Here is a 16687-nt window from a genome sequence, read left to right as displayed (position 1 = left end):
TAACACTCCGAGGGTATGCAGTTTGTTCCTGTCCAAGGGTCCAGCAAAAGACCTGTGCACCATTTAGGTCCTGCATAAGCCCTGTAGATGGCGTGAAGGCCTTGAGTTGGTCCAGTTTCCATGCCCAGAGAAAGCAATTTTGCATTAAATTTGGCCAAACAATGTTGAAATCGTATGAACTTGGGGCAATTTCACAGAAATTTTGTGAATTCAGATCTTTTGAAGGAGAAATAGTTTCTGTTCTAAATACGCTGCCCAGCTCTCTTCCTGTCCACTCAGGAAAGTGCAGAGCTCTGTTGTGATACACTGCAGCATTTTGCTCTGAGAAGTTACAAACGAGCCAGTTTGGTAGGTGGTGCTGATGCCGATAATCATGCCTAGCTGTTTTCTGTAGCACTTTTCATCAGCAGAGCTCTAGGCGCTTTTACAGAGGAGGTAAGTAGTAGTATCCCCATTTTAGATGGGGAAACTGAGGAACAGAGAGGGGATGTCCCTTGCCCAAGGCCACCATGGGGCTGTGAACATTGACTGGGGTCTCCGTGCACTGCTGACAAATTAACAGTCACTACTCGTGTGTCAAAGTGCTTTCAGTTCCCATTGCATGTCAAGCCAATGCTCTTAATAACGAGAAGATGGTTTTGACCTGTGTCCAGAGCATATTAATAAATTAGTTAGAAATAAAACAAATGCAGACCTCTTCATTTTTGCAAGCTCCTGTTTAATAATGTGGCCAAAGTGCACATATTTTCTTTTGCCAAAGCTGACACCTTGTAAATGATTTCTTCCTTGCTTGGAAAATTCATACACTGGTCCCATTTGCCAATTCTTTTGCATTTGTGCTGGTTCAGAAAAATCATGGAGCCTGTAAACCATTATTGTATGAAGACCATGAGGGAGATTTTGCTTCACAGCCCTTGTTACCTTTGCGTGAAGAGGGGTGGTAGTTTCCCTCAGAACCAAAATGCCTATTCTCGACAATTTATAGTCCATCCCCTAGTAGAATTGAAAGGACAGCCCCGAATTCACCAAATCCATTCAAGGAATAATCCATCAATGAATTCAGCTTAAAAAAAAAAAGAGAGAGAGAAAGAAAAAGCTAAGAAAACCTGCATATACTGGAGATTGCTGCAGAGACTTTAGGGAAAAGACTGAAATCTAGGTTAAAATCCCTCAGAGAAGAACTACTCCAGAGACCACAGAGTTAATTAACTGTACATGGATTTCAGAAAGGGATGGGTAGTTTTAAGGCAAGTAATATTTGTTATGCAAGATAAAGATATTCAATTCATACCGTGAAGCATTAATTCGATGACTGCAGGGCTCAGGAAAGATCGCTTTCCCTATTCCCTGCCCCTCACACATCACTGCACATGTGGCTCGGAGCACAATAGGTAATTTTTAACATATCCTTTGAAGTATCAGGTATTGGCTACTGCCTCAGGCACAACCCAGTAGTTCCTATGGGGAAGAGAATACTAGAATTAATTGGAGTCCATAGTTCCAGTCCCAGTGACTTTTTAGAGGGTGGTAAGGTCAGGCCCTACATCTGGGGTGAAAACCTTACACACTTGAGTTCTGGGAGAAAAGGCAATAGCTTAGTATTCTGTGTCTACATTATCTTACATCACAACACAGGCGTTCCGATTCCTAGCTTCAAATAAGAAAATTCCTCAAGTCCCCAGTTAACATGTTATGACAATGTAAATTATTCCATGGAAGTAATAGGGGTGGTTTTGAGGTGAGTCAGAAACATGGGCAGTCTCCTAGAGAATCCATAAGTGGATCAGGACTGTGGGGTGTGCCTTGGGCTGCACTAGGATATACTGAAACCTGAACTACCTCGCCACAGGCAGCCATCCCATTACAGTGCAAATGTGATGTTCCAGACCATCCTGAAGGTCTGGAACATAGACTGAAGCTAAAATAGCCAAGCCCTTGGCAGATAGCTCCTGGGAATGCTCCCATGCTTGGACAGTCACCAACTTCTAAATTTTTGTTCTGCAGTGCATAGCCTTTGCCTCATGCCATAGAGCTATCTAGACTGTGATACCTTGCTGCTGTATCGCAGTCAGACATCTTGACGTGTCACCATGTGGTGAAGTTGTATGGCCCCAAAGGGTTTTCAGGATGCTTTCAGTGTCCTGTCAGGCTAGCTGGCAAGAGGCAGGAACAACCCATTGAAATTGGAATCCAGAAAATTGGGAAGAGAGGTGACCGGTTGCTAAGGCACAGTGAGCATACTTCAAAAGACCAGTCCAGTTTCAAAGAGATTCCTTATTTAAAGTTGGGATCTGGTAAAAATCTCTAGAACTGGGATAGACTTTGGGATTGTGTCCATTTGTAATTAAATTACAGCAGATGTTCATAGCACTCTGAAGAATCTCTTCATTCTCAGGCAGATGGAAGAGCAGAACAATTTACCGTTATTTTTGGTCTCGGAGAAAATTGCCTTTGCTACTTCCTGGAGGAAATGTTTTGCCTCCTCACTACTGAAGTGGCTCACAAAGGTTTATCTTGGTTTAAAGGCAGTTTCATCTAGTGGATTGACATGAAGTGGGGAGCTAGTAAGCCTTAAATTTAATGCTGGCGTTGCCTGCAGACTCGTGGTGCGTGGGCGAGTTGCTAACCTTTCTCCCTCAGTTTTCTCATAAGTGCTCAGGTATCAAAGCGACAGGTACCTTAGAAGTATCTTGGCTGGATAGATCTGAAAATATTGGGCTAATCAGCGTTGCAAACACTTTGGGATATAGAGAGGTTAGTGTCTCTCCATCTCTTTGAAAAGTATAAAGACCTGTATACATGGTAAGTATTATTATCCACATCAAAATACCATGATGGCTGGTTCTCTACAAATAGCTAGCAATGGGGAATAATTTTCATCTGTGAGGGAGGACTGTGTTGTTTACTATGCCTCCTCGCTTCCTTTCTGAGGACATATCTATGGCGGCTAACCAGTATCTCTTCAATCCTATCAGTATATTATAACTTCCCAGGCTGGCAAACCCACCCTTCGATCACGTACTGCAGTGAACAGAGCAGCTTGCTTGTTGTGGTCAGACTTTTTCACCTCATTTATCACAATTGGGCTGGAATATCCTGTGCAATATGTTTATTTTGATGTCCCCTCTCCATTCAGGAAAAACGCAAACATTGGCTATAGAAATGTTACTAGTCTGTCTTCTGTATTTCTTATAGATCAACACAATTATTCCTTAAAAACTATTTTTTGTAACATTAATACTTTCCATTCTATGTCACCATCCATCGAAGGATCTCAAGCAATGGCATACATTTATTACAAGTGTTTGCAGAGCACCAGTGCTTACAGGTTACAAAGGGAGGTTGTGTTATCCCTTGGAGGCTTTTAATAGGGGTTTGTCTAACCTGTTATTAGGGATGACCTCTAGGTATATCTGGTCCTGTCTCAGCCTGGGGGGGTGGACTAGATGACTTCCAGCTCTGTGTTTCTATGACGCTATCATTGTGATAGCACAGTGCAAGTATTAACTTTACAAACATTACAGTAAGCCATATTACAGCCATGTTAGGTATTTTAGACCTATTTTACAGATAGTGAATCTGAGGCACAGATGGTTCAGTGATTTGTCCAAGGTTACACAGTAAATCATTGCCATAGATGGGAATAGAACCAAGGAGTCCTGCCTCCCTCCGCAAATGGAAAAGTCCCATAGAATTTAATAATGAATACTAACCTTTCTATGGGTTTTTTTTAGTCATCCCATAGACTTCTATCCCTGCTTCAAAAAGCCTATAGAAAGAATCACCTTTTCTTTTAAATTCTGTAGGTTTTTAGGGTTATTTATTTAGTACCCTATAACATTACTGTAGAACCCTTTAGTTGCTATCGGTATTAAATGCTATAGGGCACTTCCATGCAGGCCACTCGCCTGCCTTAACTACTAAGCCACTCTCCTTCCCTATTGTGAGCAAAAGGACGAGTTCATTCTGCTGGGAGCAATTTGTTTGATAGCGTGAGTACAACTATTCGTAATATGTTCAAATATAAGAAGAGGAAAACGGAGCAACTGAGCTTTGCAGAGAGATCTGCCTGTGCCATAAAGTAGAGCAGTTCCTCTGTGTGCCCGTGAAGAATATTTTAAGGTCATTGATTATTAACAAAGCAGTTCAGGCTCAAATATTTGCTGTCAGCTGAAAGTTGGTTTTATTCTTAAAATTCTGCTCCCTCTTTTGTTCTGTTGGCGCAACTTGTGTGCCTGTGCCGTGACCAGTGGGACTAATTCTTCTTAAGTTAGGGGCCAGCCAACCGCATAAAACCATGTTCACATTAATTGTGACCATCTGGCCATTTGTGTCACAATGGGAGCTGAGTTCTTTTGAAAACATGTCCCTAGTTTTGGTGCCCAAGTGAAGAAGGCTGAGGAAGGATGGCCCCGTGAATAGGGTGCTAGTCTAGGACTTATGAGACCTGAGTGCAGTCCCCTGCCCCATCACCAGTTTCCTGTGAGACACCTAAAGCTATACCTATCACTGTACTGCCGCATGGGCTATGCGGCGTGTGGATTGCAGAGTGCATCAGAATGCCTTGTGTGGCTGTTGCTGGTGTGAGCTAAAAGGTACCTTGCTCATATTACCATAGAGCCCTTTGTCAAACAGGACTGCATTAACTGTACCTTTTAGTTCAGGCCAGCAACATCCACACAGGGCAGTTACATTGCAACCTTTTGGTGTGATCTGCAGTTCATACTCCCATAGTCTGTGCTGCAGTGCAACCTAGATAGGCCCTTAATCTCTCTCTCCCTCAGTTCCCCTCTGTGAAATGGGGATAGTAGCACTTCCCTACCTCACAGGGATGTTGTCAGGATAAGTAAAGATTCTGAGGTGCTTAAATACTACGGTAATTGGTGCTATAAATAGATAGAAGTGGGAGCTGAGCTCTTTTCAAACTTTGGTCCCAATCATGTGAGCAGAGCACTGGAAAATCTGCCCCTGAGCTCTTCTGAAAACCTAAGTTTATTGTATAACATTTTGAAATACACAAAAGCCTGAGAGTTTATCAGAGAATCATGGAAATTAGAGATGGGTGATCTAACAATTCTTCCCTACCTATCTCTCAGCCAAATGCAGGATTGTTCTCTCCAGTGCAGCAGTGGGATAATTCTTGGTTCATTTTGGTATCTATGCAGCTTTAATGACAGGGAAGGGGTTTTGGTTAGAATTGGGGTGGAACTGGGAATTGGGACTTCATAGCTCTGTTCTTGCCTCTGTTGGTGATTTACTCTTTGACTCTGACCAAGTCACTTAACTTCCTGTGCCTCAGTTGACCTCTGTTTAAAAAAGCGAATATTTCCCTACTTCACAAGGGTGTTGTGAAGCTTAATTAGTTAATATATTAAGACTTGGAGTTCCTCAGGTGAAAGGCACTATAGAAATGCTAAGAATTCTTATTAGAATTTGTGGTTCTGATTTGCTTTCTGTCAAAGGGAAGAGTGGATTTAGAAAATGCCGTTCCTTCTGATGCTGGGAGAAGGAGTCGGAAGTCTTTTTTTTTTTTTTTTAATTTGTGTGTCTCTTTGAAGGTTTTTTTCTTTCTTTTCTGGGCACCAGAGTGTGAAGCATCAGGCAGGGTGCTAATCAGCAGAGACTGAAGGAGCTGTAAAAATGTTGTTAGTACGGCAGCCGCCCTAGTTGTCAGTAGCAGCAGACTTATTGGTATTACAGTAACTGCTGGTTCAGTATGAATTCCGCATTAAAAATGAGGTGAAACAGCATTATGGAGAACTCCGGGGTGTGTCTGAATTGTGAGGTTTTCAGAAGCACTCTGCACTGCTTTAACCCTTCTTCCACTAAAGCCAGTGGTTCTCAGTGATTTCCATGGCAGCAGCTAGGCCGACGCTGGATTCTTTGGGAAATGCCACCCTTAGACAGACACAGATATTTTGGTTTTGTGTCTTTTTTTTGACCTGCTAATTGGTGCTGTAATTGTTGGGGATCCACAGTAGCACAGATTTGTAGACCTCTTCAGCAAAGACTTTTGGGATCCTTTTGGAAGCATGAGGCTGATTCTGAAGTAGGACAGCGTTCTTCTGTCAAGTCAACGCATGGACCATGGCTCCCCCATTCTGCTCTTCCCATGTGTGCAGAAATCTCATTAACAAGAATGGCATCCGCCTGCATCTAAAATGAGCAGATCATAAGAGTCAAGATCCCCCTGTTGATCTGAGAAGAGAATTTTGCCTTTATTCCCCTCCTGCTTGGAATTTTATTGTGGCATTCTGAAATCCTGGCACTGTGACATTAGTCTCAAAAGGGCTTCCTTCTGGAGGCGGTACTTCCTGTAACTGACATCATTGCCTGGCTGTTCACATACTTGAATATCAGAGAAGTACATTGATCTCATGAAAGCTGAAAGGCAATGGGTAGATTATGTTAATACTGTACTCAACTTCCACCCACAGTCCCAGAGTAGCTGGCTATTTGTTCTAAAATTGTCAGTGGTGAAAGAGTTAACAATATTGACATTTTGGATTACCATCACTAGGCTTCAGTGTTAACGTCCAATGTTATGAATGGGAGCCTTTCCTACTTCTTTAGGGAATATTCTTTCAGTCTCTTTGCAGACTCAGGAAGGCGCAGTGCATCAGTTCACCATCATATTTTTTCTTCAACTGTAAAGGCTGGAAGCTTATTTTAAGGAAAGCTTGAATTCTGCTCATGGGGCCTTCAAAGAAGTGTCAACATGGCTGACTGCTGGCAGTCTGACTTATTTAAATTAAGCCAGGTCAGGATAAAGGGTGCACTATGACCATATCATTCATGTCCCAAACTGGCTACTGCACATGTGGCAAGCCTGGGTCAGGGTAGGCTGAGTATGCTCACATATCAGTGAGCAGGAGTCAGCCCGTTTTTGCTCCCACTTTTAGCACACAGTGACATAAAAACATCTCTGTGTGACTTAATCTGAACTGAGGGACGTCTCTTCACATCAGTGGATAGGACGAGATGTCGTCTTTGGCTGGAGTTGCTTGTGGCAGTAACTGAGATTTAACATTTCACTTTGAGTTTAGTGATGGTAACATTTTGATGCAGAATTCTGGTTGTTTTTTAACATGACTTAATTCTTTTTTTCTCCCTTCAGTGTATTTCTCAGAAAAGTGATGGCAGGTCTGGAAACTGGAGTCCTCCGTGTATCCATAGAACAGTCTATTTTGGATTAATTTTGATTAGATTAACCAGGCCAAATTCTTTCTGTCTTTCTTAATCTTGTTTTTTGGGCTACACTGATCACCATGGTATCTGGTTTCAACAGTTAACACTAGGAGGACTGAATTTGGCCTACTTACATTAAATTAGGTCCTGATCCCTTGTACCCACACCAAATCCCATTGAAGTCAAGCAGTGCAATGGCTGGATCCGGGGCTTAGAATGTAAACTCCTTGGCTGAAGGGCTGTCTCCTTCTATGTGTGATAAGCACCTCACACATCTTTAGTGATAAAGAAGTAACAAATACTGTTAACAGGTGCAGCATAACTGACATTAATATGAACCTATCACTTTAAGGTGGCAGGTTGTATGATGAGCTTGAAGACCTGAACTCAGCCGACCCACTCCATTTCACATAGGTTACTTAATAGCTATCAAACCGTAAAGAATCTCGGTCATTTTAGAGTTGAGTGAATAACTGATTTTTTTGATTCAGTGGCTGATATGAAAAGTTAAAATAAAAAAAAATTGGGTTTGTTTCAAACCCAAACAGATTTTTTGTTGTTGTTGTTGTTGTTTGTTGTAATTCTTAACTAAACGAAAAACTGGAAAATTTAGTTTGAATGGAACAACAGGTTTCAAATGTTGATTCATAATGACATTTCAACAAATCTCTAAATGAACCATTTTGACATTTCGTTCTGAAATATCTACTGATTCCTGCCCCTACCCCCAATCAGTTTTTTCAGCCAAAACTGTTTGCAGAATTTGACTATATATATAGGGGTGTGTGTGTGTGTGTGTGTATATATGTGTGTGTATATATAAAATTCACCAACCTCTAGTCATTATTGACTTGGTTCCAACTCTAGTCATGACCAAGTGGTTGTTTAGTCAGCAAAACTTCTTAACCTCTATAATTCATAATTTGTAATGTTAATTGTATTTTGACAGCTTTTATATAATATAAGGATAATTCAGTAGCAGTCATTAGTTAGATGCCGTATGAAACAAAAGATGGGTCAGCAATTCTTTGTCCTCTTTTCTAGAGGGAGGGAATTATTTTAGGCATATCACAGTATGCATGTGTTGGGGACAGGTGAATGTGAAGTTTCTCACATGGGGTAAAGCCTGGAGTGGTATAAGCTCCCCAACAGTGCCAGTGCCCCTTTATCCTGAACTCCAACCCCTCTTCTCTCTCAAAGAGCTCTGCTCATGCACCTTAATCTTTTTACCCACAATACCTTCTGTTTCAGTCTTGTCCTCCACAGGCCTGTTAAAGTGTCATTGTCATCAGGGCTGAGACATCTTCTGACTGTCCATTCCAGCTCAGTCCCCTCGCAGCTCTGCTAATGCAACTCAGTGCTGGTGTGTAACAATCTCACCGTTTCCAGTCTTTCTTTCTCTCTCTGCACACAGCTGTACCTGCATTTTGGCTGAGATCCAAAACTGGAATGTCCCTTCGCTCCCCATCTTTGCCAGTGCACCTCTGCCCTGATCCCCAGCATCCAGGCTCTTCAAGACTTGGTCCCCTTTCAAGTAGAGTCTGCCAACCAAGCCCAAATTACATAGTGGTTTTGCGGCATAGCCAAAACTCCCTTTAGGGATTGGGAGGAGACCATAAAAGTCATTTTTACTAGGTGGTGACTGGCCATTCTTTGCAGCGACTCCAATGCTGTTGATACATCATACAAACAAGACTCGATTATATTGAAAACAGGGCTTTTTTTTCATATACAGTATTTTGACAGCAATTAGCTTTCAGTTCTATCATTTTCCCCAAGGAGGAATGATCACTTATGCATGAGAAACTGTTCTCTTTTGAGTAAGAGAGAGGGGGATAATGGAAGCATCTTCATTGCTGTGATGAAAGAGTTCGATAACAGGGAGTGTTTGAATGCCAGCTTACTTTAACGTCTGTCTCTGCTAGCTAATTTTGATGAATGCATTTCTGTGCTTAGAAGGGGCTTATGGAAAGGTGCAGTAAATTGACTGAGGAGGGAGGAATAAGCTAGGCAGTCAGTGAACAAGGGGTACACATCTTGGAAACCCACGACCTGTTCCTCCCTGGCTACTGTCCTGTGAAATCTGATCAGTTAGCAGAGTTGGGCCTGATCAGAATTTGGCCCAGGAAATTGCAGGGTGTGGCAGGAATGGGCATTGGTGAGGAACTAGCTGAGCCAGCACTTGCTCAACATCCCAGCGTGGCTGTAGAGGGTGCTGTGACTTTTGGAGGTGCTTCCTTTCAGCTGAGCCATGTCACTCTTGGCATGATGTAGGGTATGTCTGCCTTGCAGCTGGGTGGTGTGATCCTCAGCTAGAGGAGACATACCTGCGCTAGCTCTGATAGAGCCAGGGCAGTAAAAATCAAGCATAGCTGCAGCTGTGTAAACAGCAGGAGGGGTTAGCCACCCCAAGTATGTACCTGTCTGAGAGCCTAGGCACTTGCCAGCTAGCCCCCTCCCCCACCGCTTGCACTGCTGCGGCTACTCTTTTTTTTTTTTTTTTTTAAGCATGCTGGCTCATTCAGCGCTAGAGGGGTATGTCTCCTTGAGCTGGAATTTACTCCTCCAGCTTGAAATGGCCACTGTCCAGTGAGGGTAATTGGTAGTATTTCCTTTAATTCCCCCAGCATCTTTGAGTGCGTACTGTATGCTTCACGTCCTACTGCTGTCTGTTGTTGGTGTATGTTATTAAACAGCTGATGTGTTCTACTCCGGAAGTGGCTACATTTCATTGGCTGAAAAAATGATTCCTGTGCCCATACATGGTGCTCTGAGGCCCTTCGGGGTGAAGGGGATATTTAAATGTGAGAATTTTTTACTCATGTTACTCAGTCTGTGAACGTGACCTTTCTTCAATAATTCTCCCCCTCCCTCAGTGTTGTGATCTGGGATTCCATGCCAGCCTAGCTCGGACATTCAGGACATACCTGTCTGCTGAATATAACCTAGAAACCTCACGCCATGAGGGCCTGGACATCATCGAGAACGCGGTGGACAACCTGGACGCACGGAGTGACAAGCATACAGTCATGGACATGTGCAACCAGGTCTTCTGCCCTCCGCTGAAGTTTGAATTCCAGCCTCACATGGGGGATGAGGTACTGGACCTGCAGAAAACAGCATCAGCAATTTGGCATAGCCTGAGCTGTCCTAGATTCCTCTCTCCCTAGTCTGTGATCTTTAACCTCTTTTTCCCATGCTGTTGCCACTCTTCTTCTGTTCATGCTGCTTTCCTTTTTCAACTCTTTTCAACTGCTATGTGATAAATGCTTTGCTTAGGCCCAGATACAGGGCATTGCCAGTTAGAGATGGGGTGGGGTACCCAACCTCCGAGAAAGAGACGAGCTTAGGGCGGGGGAGAGAATCATATAATTGCTTAAAGTATTCCTATTTGTCCAGTGAATGTTTCAGTCTCCTCTCTCTGGTTTTGTTACTACCATCAGGTATGTCAGGTGAGCGCCCAACAGCCTGTGCAGACGGAGTTGCTCATGCGATATCACCAGCTGCAGTCTAGACTTGCCACTCTCAAGATAGAGAATGAGGAGGTGAGAGCAATAACTGGCTTTGATCATTATTCCGGTGGACTCTGCTAATGACTTTAGTCTTTGCCACATGACCTTCAGCATTCTGTGCTAGAGCTTTTAGTCGGTTGGAATCTTCTACGATGCTGAGACTTCTGGTGGCTTTTCTGAGGACTACCACTGACATCAGTGGACATTGGATCAAGCCCAGTACATAAGAGCTGCTTGATGGCCAATTATTGTGGCCAAAATATGTCATTCTCCCAGTTTGTTTCACAACTACTGTGCTCTCCATTTCTGCAGGTACGAAAAACTTTGGATGCCACTATGCAGACCTTGCAGGACATGCTGACGGTGGAAGATTTTGATGTTTCAGATGCCTTCCAGCATAGTCGCTCCACTGAGTCAGTCAAATCAGCCGCTTCAGAGACCTACATGAGTAAAATAAACATTGCCAAGAGGAGAGCCAACCAACAGGAAACTGAAATGTTCTATTTTACGGTGAGTCTCGTCTCAAGCTATCTAGGCTACGCAGCATTAATTGGTTGGGTTGAGTCCCATTTGAAATGCTTGTTAGTGAACAGCAAGAGCCAGTTTGGTCTGTTTAAATATTTGTCTTGTGTTTGTTTGAAATTGAAATGTGTGCTTATTGGCTGTAGGGAAATGTGCAGGGAACAATCATGCATCCTGGTGTTACTTTAAAAAAACAACAACTTTAAAAGCTAGACATGAAAGGAGACTTAAAGAAATGAGCTGGGAGACTCAATAATGGGCAATAAAGCCTTCCACTCCAGTTCGCTGATCGGAAACCACCCCAGTCTCTTAGCCCTGGTCTACACACAGCCCCTGGTTCGAACTAGGGTACGCGAATTCAGCTACGTGAATAACGTAGCTGAATTCGAACTACCCTAGTTCGAATGACTTACCGTCCAGTCGCCGCGGAAGCGAACTCCGCGGCTCCAAGGTCGACTCCGGCAACTCCTCCTGCCGCGGTGGAGTACCGGAGTCGACCGCGGTGCTTCCGGAGTTCGAACTATCGCGTCTAGATCAGACGCGATAGTTCGAACTCCGAGAAGTCGAACTCGCCGCGTCGACCCGGCGGGTAAGTATAGACGTGGCCTTAGTGTTACCACCTCAGGGTCTATGTGAGATGAGTTTGATGGTCTCTGTTCAATTCCCATAAGATGTCACTCTGCAGAACTGTCAGTCCAGCCCACCTACCCTCAGCAAAAACCGACAGGCATGGCTAAATCTCCACTTTGAGAATTCTCTCCTCAAATTTAAGGGTAATCTCCACCATGGAAAGATGGCTGTAGGAAGATACCCATAACCTGGGGCTGTAGCATCTTTCTGCAGCAAGCTCTATAGGTTGGGTATGGAAGTGACGTTCATTCTGGCCTGCCCATCTTTCCACTGTGCAGATCCCAGGGTCTGTAGAACAGGCTCATTATTATTTCTATTTCAAGTATTATAAGAGATGACTTCAAGAGAAGTGTCCCCTGTTCTCAACAAGGCACATGTTATTGAAGGTTGTTGGTAACATGACATGGCTTGTAGTGTCCCATGAGACATTCACATCTGCAGTAGGGCTTACAGCTTCTCTGTGATTATTTTTGTATGGTTCCCATTCAGAGAGTTAGTTGCAATTTTGTTTGTAAGAAGTTTTTTTTTTAAAGGCATTTTGCAAAAGTTATCTCTCTCTCTTTCATTTTCTGTCCCTTTCTCCCCCACTCCTGAGATGTATAAAGTTATTGGCCTCCAAGGCATTATTGGGTATGAGGCGGTCTCTAAATAAAATAGGAATGTTATGCATTGAATGAGACTAGCTGCTTAGCATAAGTATCTGATCTCCCGAGCCAGGAAGATCTCATGTACTGGGAATTCTCCCTTCCTTATCGCTGTTTGCACAAAGGCAGAGCCCTGTCTCTGGAAGGAAAAGCTCATTGCTTATTGGGGCCATTCCCAGAAGCCTGACAAAAGCAGGCTTTCTTTGAACTGTTTTCTTTGGGGTTCCTTGTGTTCCAAAGCCCTGACCTCAAGAACATGGCACAACACAAAGAATTCTGGGCTAATAAGGTCAACAGTACTGCTGTTTGAATAGTGAAAGAGCAAATTTTAACCTATCCTTGGTTCACTTTTGTGTATGTAACTGAAGTCTGGTTTATTAGAGCCTAACAGACTCTCTTGCTGAATTCCTTTACAGCAATCCCATAGGCAAAAATGTATATCAGTTAGAAAACATTTTCACCAAGAGTCCTTACTCATGTTGTATTTGTGTTTGTGGGTTTTTTTTCCAGAAATTTAAAGAGTATTTGAATGGCAGTAACCTTATCACCAAGCTCCAGGCTAAACATGACTTACTGAAGCAGACTCTTGGAGAAGGTGAGTCCTAGGGTAAGGTCCAGAGAGAAACCTTGCATCTCACATCAAGATTTCAAACCAGACCTTGAACTTTTCAAATCTCACCTGCTACTTTCCTTTCCCTGGGTGAATGCTAGCCTCTACAATGAGTTGCTTCTGCTAAGCTTAACAGAAGACATGCAAAAATATTCTAGATCCAATCACCTTTATTTGTGACCGAGAGTAGACTATGAATTCAAAATGTAAATGTTAGGCTGCATTATTGCTGCTTGCACTGCCACTGGGCCCCGCAAGGATTTAGTCCAGAATTACAGCTATACCCAATCATGCTTTCTCCAGCAGCAGCCAAGGGGTTAACTGCACAAACCCAAACCCAATGGAAGTGATTTTAACAGGGATGCTGTATACTTCACTGCTTTCATTGGCAATTAAAGGGTCATTTTTCAAATATGTTAGGCTTCCAGATTAGGTTTTGTACATTAAACATTTTTACGAGCACTGATATGAATTGAAATGCTTGCAGAAATATAATTTTAAATTAAATTCCCTGGCGCTGGAGATCCAAAGCCAGCTGCAGCAGCAGCTCTGTGCTAAGCATGGAGACTTGGCAGTGAACCTGACTGGAAACACATAGTGGTTAACCTTCTGTTCTAGTTTCACTTTCCAAGCAAGTGAAATGAAGAAAACCAAACCAAACAGGACACATGGTGAAAAGTAATTGGATATTTAAAACCCTTTCACTTTTAATAATCAGGGAGTTGTGACGGTGGTACAGTAAAGAAATTTAAGAACATTTATATGATTTTTTTTATCCTTGACAATGTCCTGAGTCTGTGAAGTGCTGAGCACCTCCAACTCTCATTGAGGTCTGCAACTGTTAATGACAGGTGCTGACATCAAGTTGAGGTGTGCTGAGGTCCCAGCACCTTCCCTTATGGGAAATCCTACAGATTTCTGTAGGTTTGTGGATCATCCCGTGGAACAGAATAAAAAGAGACTTTTAACCCTGCCCTAGAATTCTATAAGATGGTTTAGAAAATCTGTAGACAGGATCTTTATTCTTTAGTCAGTTCAGTAGGTCTTTTAGTAGGAACCTCTATTAAATTCACTAGGACTAGGATAACCTGGGGTAATATGCATTCCTGATGGGTCTGTATTATTGAATTACAAATGATTTCACCGCAGTTAATATCTTAGACAGACTAATTTCAGTTAATGTATAAATTCAATTTCTTTAATTGTAGGGGCCTGGTCTTAGTGAAAGATTCCATTGGAAGGAAATATGGCCTCCTGAGAAGCCAGTTGGGGTTTCCCAGGAGCACTAATGATATTGTTCAGAAAGGAAGACTTCATTAGCTTTATAAAGCTTCTGAGCTTTAGAACACAAGGGGACTCCTCATTTCTGATTGGCAGAGGAGATGCTCATGACCCACGCATGCCTTCTGTGTACATTCATGTTCACATGACTATATAAGGTCACTGGGAACTTGAAGAGTATCTGCAGGCTGACCAGTAGAGTATTTCAGCTACCCAAGCAATAGATCTGAACTTAGTCCATGCACTGTGTAAACTGCAGATTCATCCCTTCCCTGGGGTGTGGCTTTATTTACAAAACAATGAGACCCTGTAATGGTCAGCTCACACCTTGTCCCTATCCCCAGTCTTGGCTGCTGCTACAGTTCCTCCTTCAGGACTGATCCAATCCTGCCAGACAGCCATTTCCACCTGCTTTTATGCAGATAGAGTCATCTGTCTCAGTGAGTTGGGGAAAACCCACGTAACTCTTTCTCACCTACTTAAAGAGCAGGGTGTTTCATCTACCTGCTAACACAAGAGGGTGTTTCAGACAAACATTGTTGACCTCTTACAAACCTCTTATACCACCTTGGATTTGTGGTCTACAGTCTGAACCTCCACTCTCTGAGTAGGGGTCTCTGTCATCCCTTAGCCAGTTTCGTTAGATTTAAGGTTGTGATTGAGGAAAGATCTTAAAGCACATGCCTAAGTCTGTCCCTATCCAGGATAAGGCTTAAGCACATGCTTTAAGTTAAGTAGCTGCGCAAGTGCTGTCTTGAATAGAGACACTTTTCCTCATTGATACCTAACCCAGGGATTTTTAGCTCTATGGGAACAGTAAATATTTTTTGTGTATTCTGCCCAGTTTGCAGAAGACCGAGATGCTTTATAGCCCTGGATAGTTGTTCCACAATGGGAGAGAGGATACTTATTTTTAAAGTTTAAAGGATCAGCTGTCTCCAATCTCATTTTAGTACTACAATAAGCGTGCTGCTGATCTTAATGTAATAAAAATGAATTAGCTTTTGTTGTCTTTTATCCCCAACATATTTTCTCCTCCAAGTTTTTTTCGCTTTAGAACCTACTTTTCCCTTAGATCCTGTGATTTATTGCATGCAGTGTGTCCCTTAAACAGCACTGCATCTGAAGAATAAAATTTTAACATAAGAAAACTGTCATAGTGGACTCCTAGGGCTCTATGAAAATACTTTCCTCTCCTAGAATTCTCAGTACCCTGGATAGCCCACTAACACACTGCAGTAGCAGAACAATAGCAGTCTGTTCTACCTTCTTATTGGGGTAGTCCCATATTTCAAATGAACTTGGGTATGGATCTCATCAGATTTAGTCAATCACTGCACATTGCCAGGCAGAGCTCTCAGCAGCTGTTTCCAAATTCAGGCTTTGATATTTTGGAGGAGGGAGGGGTAGGTGGAGTAAAGGGGGAGGGATAGCTCAGTGGTTTGAGCATTGGCCTGCTAAACCCAGGGTTGTGAGCTCAATCCTTGAGGGGGCCATTTAGGGATCGGGGGGAACCGTCAGGGATAGTACTTGGTTCTGCTAGGGAAGGCAGGGACTGGACTCAATGACCTTTCAAGGTCACTTCCAATTCTATGAGATAGGTATATCTCCATATATTGTTATTGTAAAGGGTTAGTAGAAATCTGACCCATCTGGGCTCTTCCCATAGATCAGATCTTAATGCAGAGAACAGGCCTATCTCCTAGATAGTATTAAGATGATATCATAAATCAGTGGGTAAAATGATTGGACTCCTGATGATGCATTGCTAATCATTGTTCCCATAACTGGAAAAACTATGGCAGTGCTTAGAAGAGAGAACTATAGTTAAGGTTGCAAAGAGTCAGTTTAAACTTCATTTTTGTTCCCTAAGAGCTGTGTGAAAAAAGCCACAGGTGTGTCACAAAATTTCACGTGAAAATGTTGAGCATTTCATTGCAAGCTCTCAGGTGATTCCAACGTTTAGACTTTCTGCAAAAAATCCACTAAATGGCCATTTTCACACTGGATATTTAAAATGGCACATTTCAATGTGACCTGATTTTTATCTGAAGGAAATTTGGCATTTTCAAAACACTGTATTTTTTTTGCTCGAAAGTAGGAAATTATTTGCCGCAGGGACCTTAACTTTTGTATTTCCTGACTCCTTGATTTTATTGTACCACTTTAGTATCACATATCATAGGGTGTAATATTTTTAGAGGAAAACCAGTGAGATTTATCAACAGCTTTTCTACTGGGTGAGAAGGCGAGGTTGGAGTAAAAAATGCCATCAAGGTGGCAGGTCTGGGGAAGGATGG

General features: G+C 42.7%; 1 protein-coding gene across 4 annotated transcripts in view; it reads left to right on the top strand.

Moving 5' to 3' along the window:
* The window catches only part of SRGAP3 (SLIT-ROBO Rho GTPase activating protein 3), a 211642-nt gene that overhangs the window by 161762 nt on the left and 33193 nt on the right, over nt 1-16687 (top strand). For all 4 annotated transcript variants that reach the window (XM_045025281.1, XM_045025280.1, XM_045025282.1 and 1 more), the window contains exons 7-10: nt 10065-10286; nt 10632-10733; nt 11013-11210; nt 13007-13091. In XM_045025281.1, coding sequence (XP_044881216.1) covers nt 10065-10286; nt 10632-10733; nt 11013-11210; nt 13007-13091 — 607 coding nt within the window. The remainder of the gene's footprint in view (nt 1-10064; nt 10287-10631; nt 10734-11012; nt 11211-13006; nt 13092-16687) is intronic.

This window comes from Mauremys mutica, chromosome 7 (assembly GCF_020497125.1).
Source record: "Mauremys mutica isolate MM-2020 ecotype Southern chromosome 7, ASM2049712v1, whole genome shotgun sequence".
Classification (NCBI taxonomy): Eukaryota; Metazoa; Chordata; order Testudines; family Geoemydidae; genus Mauremys; species Mauremys mutica.
Note: the sequence above shows the minus strand (reverse complement) of the source record. Positions and strands in the feature narration are given on the sequence as shown.